Source organism: Mytilus californianus, unplaced genomic scaffold (assembly GCF_021869535.1).
Source record: "Mytilus californianus isolate M0D057914Y unplaced genomic scaffold, xbMytCali1.0.p SCAF_2, whole genome shotgun sequence".
Classification (NCBI taxonomy): Eukaryota; Metazoa; Mollusca; class Bivalvia; order Mytilida; family Mytilidae; genus Mytilus; species Mytilus californianus.
Window position 1 is genome coordinate 45,838,869 of NW_026262668.1, and position 12,553 is coordinate 45,851,421.

General features: G+C 33.2%; 1 protein-coding gene across 1 annotated transcript in view; it reads left to right on the forward strand.

Annotated features, from left to right (window-relative positions):
• The window catches only part of LOC127729870 (uncharacterized), a 36,892-nt gene extending 26,423 nt beyond the window's left edge, over nt 1–10,469 (forward strand). The window contains exons 6-8 of the mRNA XM_052237796.1: nt 4,219–4,525; nt 8,274–8,351; nt 9,717–10,469. Of these exons, the coding sequence (XP_052093756.1) occupies nt 4,219–4,525; nt 8,274–8,351; nt 9,717–9,871 (540 nt within the window). The 3' untranslated portion in view covers nt 9,872–10,469. The remainder of the gene's footprint in view (nt 1–4,218; nt 4,526–8,273; nt 8,352–9,716) is intronic.
• Nucleotides 10,470–12,553: the final 2,084 nt, after the last annotated feature.

The following is a 12,553-nucleotide window of genomic DNA, read 5'->3' on the forward strand; positions in this document are numbered from 1 at the left end:
CACCGTCTACATAATTTTACAAAATTCAATAATTGTAGATATAAAAAAAAACAAATGATAAATTCCAACAAATGAACATGTAAGTCAAAGATAAATATGAGTAGTACTTAATCATGTTAATGAAATCGATCTAGTACAAGTTAGATTTAGACAATTGATTTGTATTATGTCGTCTTAACATGCATGAAATATTTGCAACTGGAAATCAAGCAAAACAACAATTATATTCAATCGAGTTGGAATAAGATGTAAAGCGTATTTGAATTAATTGGAAATGACACTTGACAAATTTCATGCGTCTAAACTTAATTCATTATTATTTTCTAAAATTTAATTTGTTTGATTTAATCAATAATAAATGTATATTACTTTATTTAAAAGCTAAATTTAAAAAATGGACAGTCATCTGTCGACATTTCATATTGAATTCCAGAGATCGAATTCAGCTGATACATTATCAGATATTGACAATAAATACCAACGCCCACATAACAAACCTGTCAACAAATTTTACATAACTGATACCAGACTTCAACGAGGTCTAAGAAGGTCGGATTTCAATTTTATTACTTTCAATAACGTTGTAAATACAACTTCTTTAACGAAAATGACATTGATAAGTGCTGTCATGTTTTACCATTATAAATCTTACATTTCATTAATGATATTTAAAACCCTGTGGTTAAAAAAAAGTTTAAAGGCCATTACAAATATATCTTTTCTTAATGATATTACAATACCTTGAGCGATATAAGATCTCTCTGTATTAAATATGAAGGAGTAATAAGAAATTTTCGCACACTTCGCATATATTTTCTTAAAAACATAGCTCCTAATGTTTCTACGTATTTATACATACCTGACTTTAATATGTTTAAGTTCGAGCTGAAATGAAATTTATAAAGTGTTGTTTTCATTTTAAGCTTATATTTGCACTCACTTAAATTTTCAGTTGAAAGCAATATCACCCTTGGTTGTCCGAGATTTCTCAATTATGCACTCTTTCTTATGTTAGATTCTTAATATCTCCGGAATGTTGCTGAAGATTTGCGTGGAGGGAACCTAATAAACAATTGGTTCAATTTATTAGAACATTGAGCAAGTTACCAGTTATTTGTTTGGATTCGGTACCAGTCTAGTTTTTCGTTGACACTAGGTTTCCCCGATGCTGATATATTATCTTTATAGTAGCAGTCACAAAATTTGAATATAAATTGACTACTTAACTGGGTACACTTCTGAATATTTATCATTTTGGTTTTGCAAAGTTAAAGATCGTTGTAAGTGCACTGTTAAAAAACAAAACCTCTGGACTAGTTTTAAGAAGACGGTGGAAACATGTTCCCTTTCTTCTTAAAAAAAATATTCATGAAAAATAATGAAAATCATGCTGGAATTCTCCGTTTTCTTTTGAATCTCTTTTTTTTTAATCTACATCAGAACAAATCTCATTATTATGGAAAGAACATAGTGGTTGATATCATTTTTCCAAAGTATATAGGTCCAATACGGTACTCACTGATTCGGGCAGCTTTAGAGCTTAACATATTGTGTAGACGCTTGTCTTTATTAAAGGTCATAAGTTGACCTCCTTAACGGATGTTGTATGGTTACTTTTGTCGTTTGGATTCTGTTTCATTGACAAAGACCCCATATCTCTTTTAATCAGTATGTATTGAAATGAAAATCAAAAATCGGATTCCACAAAATTATTCATAAATAAAGCCTATTAAAACCAAAAATATAGGTACACACTTATGAGCAAACAAGAAATGAGGAAAATACGCACTGAGAAAGATTAAAACTATTCAGCAATTCGAACTCCCGATTTTTTTTTCTGGATACAAGACGGTAAGATTTTTTTTTTTATATTACATAAACTCTAGGAGTGGGGCGATACTGAAATCACCATGTCCGTATGTCCGTCCGTTTGTCCAATAACTTTTTTCGTCACATTTCGCAGAATCACTTTCATGATTTGTTTAGATGCTTGACAGTGGTTTGTTGTTACGTGTACTAGCTTTTCGGATATGTCAGACATCGTGTTTGCAGGAACTTTGATTTTTTTCAATGTGTTGAGTGAGCTCAAATTGTTCATCGCTCATGCATCCCCTACTGCTTCGTAATGCTGTCTTAAGATTGACAGTGACGCTTTTTTTTTGTTGTTGTTGAAATATCAAACGTACATTTAAACATTTTAGACAGGCAAAAGGCATAGCCTGTACAAATCCTTTCCTATACAAGTGGGATTGAATAACTTACTAGACGTACATGACGTATATATACTATAGCAGACGTCCATTGCTAATTATCAGTGAACCTTAGTTCACTACTTTGAATAAAAATGTTAATGGCGTAAATGATATGCTTAATATATAAAAATTTGATCGACTTATACATGTTATGATTTATGTCTTTATATATTTACTTCAAGTGTGTGTTTTATCAATTTGCTCTATTTATCAATAGTTCACGCCATTTTTTAAACAAAAATTACGTAATATTATTGAATGATGACAATCGCGTCTGGAAAATGAATTTCATCGTCTGAGTGTACTACAACTGCATGTCGCGTTCCTATGATGATTAGTTTCAAGCATCACTTTCGACAGGATTAAAATGTATATTTTGTTTATCTGTTATATTATATTTAATGACTTTTCCTGAAGAAAGAGCTGTGCATGATATAGATAAACATCACTTTATGTAGTGGAGGAAGAATGATAAGCTTTATACATTTAGAAAGAAAAAAAGAAAAGTTCTTAACATTACCACTGATTACGACATGACTTGTTCACTTTATTGCATAAGAGTGATGAAATGTAATCATCAATTTTTGTTAGCTTTGAAAATTGACCTACTTCTTTTGCTTTTTAAATGATTGAACTGTAATAAGAGCACAAATATAAAAGTGAATTTTGAAACATAAGGGGACACCCATTTGATTTTCGGGGCAGGAGGATTTTTAAAATGAACAACCAGTCCTGGCAGGAGCTGAAAATAAATAACTTTGCATAAGACAGGATGAGAATGAAAATTGCAATACAAAATGCAGGATACAATTGTGTATAAAAGTACTAATAAATTTGCGCATGGTAAAGCCGCTGAAAAGATGAATAATCAATCCGCAAAAAAATATCCTCCTGGCACCCCCTCTAGAATATCAAATGGCCGTCCCCTAAGTTTAACTATCATAAATCACCAAAAAAATGGGAATGAAATACATCAATTCATGGAAAGGTAAAAGAGGAGTAAAGGAATGGGGATCCGGAGGGGTATGAATTCCTTACTCATTATGTTACAACCACCAGGTTTCCATACAAGTATAGAACAGATCGATACAAAAAGCAACATTGATCGCTCGATGACACACCCAATGTGTCATGTTCAAAGTATAATTGGTTCAAAATTTTATTAAATATCGTAGATATCTTATTCTAAAAATATATTTTATACAGTTTCCCGTTGCTTTGAAGGTCCCTTATTAAATCTTAAAAAAATAATGTAATTTGATAGTTCTGTGCATCGACAAAAGATTTCTCAAGAGTCATCCTTGTGTTGTATCAGTTGCAATAAGTGTGGCAACAATTAGAGAAGGATATGCTGTTTAATAGAGACTATAGTATGTGCAACGAAGTAATTGGTTAAACAAACAACTCCTACCAATAATGTCCTCAAGATGCGGATGATAATTCGACTTTTCTGGTAACATTTTCACATCACTTTACATCTTTCGGGATAATTATCTTCAGCAGCTGAATTAAATCTTTCAACGTTTCATAACTATGTTGCACATCTATAAGAATATATCAGGTCATCTAATGGAAATAAACGATTTTGATAACTCCGTTGATAGAAACGCTGAAGATTTTGTCACAGCTTAATTCTATTCGCTATTTTACCGATAAGACATGCAGATTAATTGCCATTTTGCACTTTTTGGAGATAGAAACCAGTAGCAGACATTTCATTAATGAGAGAATTATATAAACTTGTAGTGTACATTTATTAAATTACCAAATTTAATTACTTTTATGCAGGCAGAAAACGTATATCAGTTTTTACATAGTTGATCGATTCAAAAAATTAACATATGCGTAACGGTTATGACATTTTCTCTAACATATGTTACATTAGTATTGTGGTATGATCGGTGTTTTGATCTAGTTTATATTGTACGTTTATATAAAAACTATCATGGGTTGTTGTTGTTCACAGTTTTTCGGGAAAGGAAAGGATAAAAGACGGGGAAGCAGTTCATCAGATTCATCACCAGAAACAACTAGAAAGCCACAAAATTTAAAAGCATTTATAGATGACGCTGTAAAAACTCACAATGACTTGCGTAAGAAGCATGGTGTTCCTTCAGTGAAACATGCAAAAGATCTCAGCGACTATGCTCAGAAATGGGCGGAACATATGGCGGCAACATCATCGTTCGGACATAGCTCATGCACACTGAAATCAGACCGACTTGGAGAAAATATTGCATGTAGGTCTGGAAGCGGCACTGTAGATTATTCAGGTAAGACATTTCTTTTTAATATGAATAAAATGAGATAGTGGTACATATTTATACGACTGAAAACTAGCAGCACAAGGACAAAAAAATGAAGCTCTTAACTTTCTATATATAGCAAGCATCATAAATAAGCCCATGTCTTATGAAAAAAAAAACTAGCCCATGTCTTATGAAAAAAACTAACTCGAAAGCCAATAAAGATTGGAGGGGCCCAAAATGAATTTTTGGAGACTCGGAAAGTTTTATTGCCATCCATTCATCTGGAGGCCCGAATAACACTCATCCACGTCCAGTCGACATGAAGACTTTTAAAGTCCAAAGTTGGGCTAAATGATCTTTGAATGGTAAAAGCTCACTGAGAGGTCCTTGTATGATCTACTGCAAGGGAAATTTTCTGCTCTATCAGTATGTTTAACGGTCTTTGTCCCGGTCGTTCCAGAATGCAGGACCAATAGTAACGAACGTATTACTGTGTTTTTCTTGTTCTAAATATGCATGAAATATATGTCAATGGACGTTAAGAAACAACGATTGATATCAATTAGCAGCAAATCTACAAATTCAGTCATACGATGTATGCGGTATGGGTTTTGTTCATTGTCGGAGGCCTTACGGTGAGCTCTAGTTGCTTACTTCTACGCCAGTTGGTTTCTGATTGGCAATCATCAATCATAGCACATCTACTTATTTTTATATCTTAAGTGTTGTCAATCGGGCAATTTGGTGTTTATGGTAGATCTTTTATAGTCTATGTTAAACGTATATATATTCTCAACTTTATTTAAAATGGGGGTAATTTAGAGCTTGACGACATGGACTCCTGTCTATTGTCCAAAATCGTATGTTGAAGTCTTCATGTATTTTGGCCTTTTATTATGTCGTTGAGTTTCTTCATCGTTTATGTATACCCAAACCTCATTTTATTCGCGATAAATCGGACATGTTTGAAATTTCTGCAAAAAAAAAGTCTTTTTATAGAATGCATCTCACTTAAAAATCTGAAAATATAGAGTTCTTTCGCTTATTTTCTATTTTTCTATCAAAGACGTTCATATCTGAATTTCCATAATAGTTTTCATACATTTTCATACATCATAATGATTGCTACTAAATGAAAGAAACAGCTAAACATGAGACGGAGCAATGCAGGAGAAAACAATATCAAAGCTACACCTATTAATTGATGTTCTTCATTTTAGACTTCATACATTCAAATACAAAACAGTTTGAAAGTTAGACTGAAAAAAAGAGAAAGCAATCGAAGTGATATATATATATAAAACCTGAAAGGGGCAAGAAAAAAAAAAAAAAAAAATAACCCTTTGCCATGCGGGTTCCATCATTGGACGGGTTACATTGTAGGTGCCATTTTCTTATTATTTTTTTTAATAAAAAAGGTTTGTAAGTTATCGTTTCACAAAATGTACACCTGCAAGAGATGTAAGTTAATTTCCTATAGTATCTTAACGACTAAAGAATTCAGACCAGCCCATGTTGGATTTCCCCAAAAAACACGGCATTTTGGTGGGATGGTATAAACTTCAGCTTTCAGAAGATGAAGGCAATGACAGGAACACTTCAGGTTCAGTCAAAAATAGTTAACAATTTTGACCGCAACCGCCTTCAATAGACTACTGCAGCAATTAAGCAATTGTTTTCTTCCAATGCTTTTACATCTTCGCTAGCCAAGTGTTCTAGGAGGGGGACTGGATCGTAACCCTTGGCTAGCGAAGATGATGCTTTTATCACTCTGTGAATAAAGTGTGATACATGAATATTAATCAGTCATTCAATGCTAACCCCTGCAAACGTTGTTCAAAGTATGATATGTAAACGAGATTTATCTTTTGACTATTTGAACTTTTTTTTTTATCTTTTTATACATACATCAAAAAATGTATCTACAATTGTTATTACTGAAAGATTTCATCAATCCATCAATTTGACATAACAACTTTGTAATGAAAATTCCTCTGACATATATGTTTCTTAATATGTTAATTATTTTAATTTATAGAATATATTTCAAACAGCCCTATGATAGTTACATAAGTAATTGTTGCAATGCTATAGTAATTTGTTGTATATCATAATTGATGTCCTTGTATATTCGTGTTTCTGACTTATTGAGTGAAATCATCCGAATACCAATAAAAAAATTCAGCGTTATAAAGAAGGTCAACAAAACATATATTTATATCTATACAATGAATATTGATTGCAACATAATTGCACATTGATCTTTTTATCATTTAGTGCCATCATTCTTGTAGTCGTTTTCCCTGAGGGTATGCTGGTATATACATTGTTCATGGTTTCTCTGTCTGAGCGGTACGACTCCTGCGTAAGGGATGTTTTTTTCGGCTGTACAGGATGTATAAATACGTAGTCGCGTCCTGTCAGAATGAGATTGTAAATGTGATGCCTCGGATGAGGAAAGTGCCACGCATAATTCACGTTTGGTTTGAACCTCTTTCATAAACTCTTTTGCGGTCCATAGGAAGTCCGGCAATATTCTTGTCCATTTCAAAGAATGCCTCATTTTCTAGCCGTTATTTAAATTTTCCGCCTTTCATTCCAGTTGGTCCACTATGCAGAGCCTACCTATTAAATTCATTTTCCTGAATATGCATAAAAAATTTGAAAATACTTTTGAAAAAATATAGATTATGAAGAATGAATGGATAAATAAATGTTAAAGTTCAGTGGCAAGTATCAAATGCAGGATGATAAAATAGAAAAACAAAGGAAATGGGACATCCATCCATGACACAAAATAAGCACATGCACAGCAAAAAACAAACAAAACGGAACGAATTTTAATATGATATGCAGAAATACCCAGTTTTGTTACTACACCGCTATGCTGACCTGGATTTTTAACGTGTTAGTCTACTAGATAATAGTGCACTGGCAGACACCCACTCAAACACAATATTTTACTCCGAGCGGATCACTCTACCCGTACATTTAACTGTCATAGCAGTAAAGCAGAAAATGCCAAATTTAAAGTCTATGGTTGGGCACGACCGGTGTTAAAATCAACGACTCCTCGCACTCAAGACGAGCATGTTACCATGAGACAAACGATGCGATTAGCTCATAAGGTGTTTTCAGTTGTTATCCATTCGTTTGAATTTTCCTTGGAGTTAGGTATTTTTGTTATTTTACTCTCTTCTAAGAGTCATGTTGGTTGGTCCGCGTGATAATTTAGACACAATTTGAATTTTGACATCTAATGCAAACTATTTTTTTTTAAAGAAACCATAAATATCAGAAACCTTTTTGCAAAGTTGCTATACGTTTTTGTCAAATTATGTATTTTCTATAACTTTTATTGAGAATTTTCTAAAAAAAATCTTTTTACTGTCACGACAACGAATATTGATCATCAAAATAAGTTCTGACGTCGAGCAGTTTTGAAAAGAGGACCAACAGAGAACTAGTTCCCCAACTATTGATCTTAAATGGCCCGGATCGGTGATATTTAAGAATTGAATGCTTCATTTTTAAATTTTATTGGGGGTGTAAAAGCGTTGACCGTAGCACTTTTTGTATGAAGCGCGGAAGCACAAGAGGCATGACATTACGCGACAAGTGACCAATATCGTAGGTATATGTACATATTTTCTTTATACGTAAAACATAACGGTTTCATATTCCCTTTCGAACTTTTCTTATTGTACTTATGCATACAAAAGTATAGGATTCATAACCGTATTCATCTGTGACATAATGCCTTTTTTTTTAGGCAAAGAAGTAACAGAGTATTGGTATAGCGAAATCAAAGACTATACTTTTGGAACAGAACCAAGATCTACAGGAACAGGTGCGTTAATTAAAACTTGCATTGCTTTCGATAATTGACAACCTAAGTCCGGCGATTATATTTGTATCGGAAGAATCAAGATATGGCGTTTTGCTTGTCTTTCATTCAAAAACTTTTGTTTTAGATGCTTAAGGAAACTGTATGACAAAAGCCGTTTTCTGGCCTAAAAATTGTAAAAATATGAAAAATTATCCAATCCATTCAAATTTGTTTAAATTTTATCAAATGATTTAGTCTGGTCACTTAAAGGTAAAATTGTTGTTTGTGGTTTTATTGATATTATTACATGTTTATGTTAACATATTACCAAAATGACAATTTAAAAATAAATTGAAAAATAGCCTCCCTCAAATATTAGATGCACATACTCATCTGTGTACAAGAAATTAAATATAAAGCGGAAAATCTCAAATAAAAGCGTTTTGGCATATTTTTTTAATGTAAGAAGTTTTCAGTGCTAGAGAGCAATTAATAAATAACTTAAGACAATATTAAAAAATAACATCAATGATATCTGACAAACTAATGTCTTGTTAACATCGGGATGATTTTATATGATAGATTACTAATACTTTGTGACATGAATTAAAAAGATCAAAAGAGAGGCGAAAGATACCAAGGGACAATCAAACTCATTAGTCGGAGAAAAAAACTGACAATGCCGTGGCAATAAAACGATCAAAAGACAAACAATATTGTATAAAAACAAAACTTAGATCGCCAAAGACTGAAATACACGAACCTAACCAAAAACCTGGGGTGATCTCGGTGCTCCTGAAAGGTGGACAGATCCTGCTCCACATGAAGGACCCGTCGTGTTGTTCGTGTAATTAAAATAATCTACTCCTTTTCCGTCACTAATTGTATTGCGCACATGTTTGTATAAGATTGTTCACGAATTCAATTTATTGTCCTGGTACACGTATTTACATATTTTGGAATTGGAAGTCCAAATTTTTTTTTCATCATGCAGACACAGATGGTACTAAAAAAAATGTTTAAATAAACGCTTCGAAAAAAAAATCGGTATAATGCTTCTATCTACTGATTCGAAGCCAACGTTGTGCTTTTACATACGTCAATACACAAGTTATCGATGAGTTATTTCAGAACTGTTAATCATGATTGTCCAGAGCGTAATATTGTACTGAAAGAGCTGTTGTGGTATTTTGCAAGTAAAGGTAACCCGTTTTGATTTCGGGCAACTACTATTTTATTCAAACAGCCAATTAAAACCATAAAAATCTCAACGATGTCATGAATTTAAACATTTCAGTAAGTGCACGTTTATGAATATTGTCCCACAGAATACAATTCTTTATTTACAAATTAGAGTGGACACATACATATTTTTTTCTAATGTAGGTCATTTCACACAAGTAGTATGGAAGGAGACAAAAGAAGTAGGGTTTGGTAAAGCCAAAAGTTCGGGAGGTCGCGTGTTTGTTGTTGGTAGTTACAGACCTGCAGGCAATATGATCGGAAACTATAAAGATAACGTACCAGCTCCAAAGAAGTGAAGTGCTCATTAGTATTGTCAAAAGGAACTATTTTTATGACAAAATTAGTTACATTCCAATCTGTCGAAACTTTGCAAGTGAATAATTACACATGCGAAAAGTTCCAAAATTTTATTTCCGGCATTCCAATTTAATCGAACTTATGAACGCATTTCCAAACCATATAGGTTGTTTTCACTTAATAATATATACTCTGATAAAAAATAATTTAAAAACATTTTCAAATTGAATGATGTTTTCAGTGTATCTTCCAATTATACGACAATTATGTTGTTGGTCAATTTTTTTAACGCTCTTGATTCTTGATTCCATTGAACCCGTCAAAATGTAAGAAATTGCAGAGTTTATAGCAATTAAGATTGTATGTTTTATGCATGTATAAACGTACTTCATAGTAGTTCAAATCATGTAAAAATGATGACAATCTTTCCACGTGAACGTGTTTCTATATCAGATTTTTTAGTATGTTTCATATTTTATTTTCATTTTTATGTGCCATAGATATATATAATACATGACTGATATTTCTGTGTTATTAGAAAGTGCAAATGTATTACTTATTGTGAAATATATAAAATTAAAAATTCAATGATTACAAGTATATTTCTTTCTTGAAACCTTTGAGTTGTAATACCACCAAATCATAGTACGTCAAGAAGGAAATTAACCTTTTATTTCATTGCAGAAAAAAAACATATGTCTTGGGTGTTTCAAAGCACAATTTTTTTTTATGTGGCGCTTCTATAAAATATTTTGGAAACTTGAGATGAAATGGTTACTAAAGCTTGTAAACAGGAAAAAAGGGGTGAAAATTTGATTGGTTTACTTCCAGTGATGGTTATTATCTTATATGCAATGAAATGTTATGTTAAATTTTCACTGTAGTACTGGACAGGACAAAACTTTACTCAAGTGTTTCTTTATTTGAAACAAAGACAAATTCAGCACATTTTTTTTTAAATTGCCAATTTAACAAAGACTAATAGGTAAAAACAATCATGGTGGTATGACACCTTGAGAACATATCAGAATAGGAATACTTGACCGCTCAGTGGCTATAATGGGACAACAACATGCCGATGGTTATTGAAGCCATATTGAATAGGGGCAGATTTTCATAATGGAGTTGGAAATGCTTTGAAAGAAACGGCAAAAAATCATTGAAACAGAACAGTTGCTTGGAAATATGCATAGTCCTTTGTTAATTTATGTTATCATTGTCATTTTGCTTAGTTTCTTCTGTTACCTATTCCAACATCGGAATCGGACTTCCTTTAAACTGAGTTTTACTCTACGTATTGCTATGTGTTTGTTTATTGTACATTGGCTAGAGGTATAGGGGGAGGGTTGAGATATCACAAAACATGTTTAACCCCACCGCATTTTTGCGCCTTACCTAAGTCAGGAACCTCTGGCCTTTGTTTGTTTTTTAAATTTTGGTTCATCTATATGTTTCGGAGTTAAGTGTGACGTCCATTTTCTCTGAACTAGTACACATTTTTGTTTATGGGCCAGCTGAAGCCCGTCTCCGGGTGCGGGAATTTCTCGCTGTGTTGAAGACCATTGGTGGCCTTGGGCTGTTTTCTGCACTTTGGTCGGGTTGTTGTTTCTTTGACACATTCCCTGTTTCCATTCACAATTTTATTACAATGTTTAATAAGAGAAAAGTATTGTTTTGATTAAAAAAATATACTTCGTCTTTAGTCTCCAGTCTCCCGTAAATTGATTGGATTAATTTCAATAAGGATAAATGAATGAATAAAAAGATATGGGGAGGTGTATACATTATTATACAGTTGTGTTCTCCTTTTTGCGCCAAAAAGAACAGATTGAGCTACAACTCATTTGCATCAATGCTCCTTTTCGACAATTTATTTTCTAAATTATACGTGTATCGCATGCGCCAAAAACAAAAGCATACATTAACGTCAATTCATAAGTAAATCTAATGGTAAGTATTTTTATTGAAATAACTTCTCTCCTTTATCCAGACATGGAACCAGCTTGTTTAACCTGGCGGAGTCAAAATTATTATTTCAAAAATCTCTTTGGCACACCGGGTATCCGTATCCGGAGGGACAGTAATACGGTGGATAAGTAAAATTTGGATCCGATTCCCACTGAGCATAATCCTCCGTGGGAATCGGATCAAGATTTTACTTACGAATTGCACTAAACAAATTTTAATTGCTCCTCGTTATTCGAATCCCTCCCCGTATTTCGGATCGGATTTCAAGTGTGTTTTGTATCCCATTGTAATGGCGAAGTTTGATTTCCGTGAAAAAAAAACACTCTACGGTATAGTCATTCAACTAGTGGCTGGAATTTATAAAAGAGAGGCGAAAGATACGAAAGGGGTATTCAAACTCATAAGTCGAAAACAAACTAACAATGCCATGGTTAAAAACGTAAAACGACGGAAAGACAAAAAACATTACACAGAACACAACATAGAAAACTAAAGACTGAGCAACACGAACCCCCCCCCCCCCCCCCCAGAAAAACAGGGAGTGAGCTCAGGTGTTTTGGAGGGGAGGGGTTAAGTAGATCCTGCTCCAAATCTGACACTCCTCGAGTTGCTCATGTAAGTACAAAGCCGGTGATAAGTCTAATTCGGTAGGTCAATTTCGAGGAAAAAAGGACGAGATTGTGGGTCGACATTGGAACATACCCGTCGTCAAC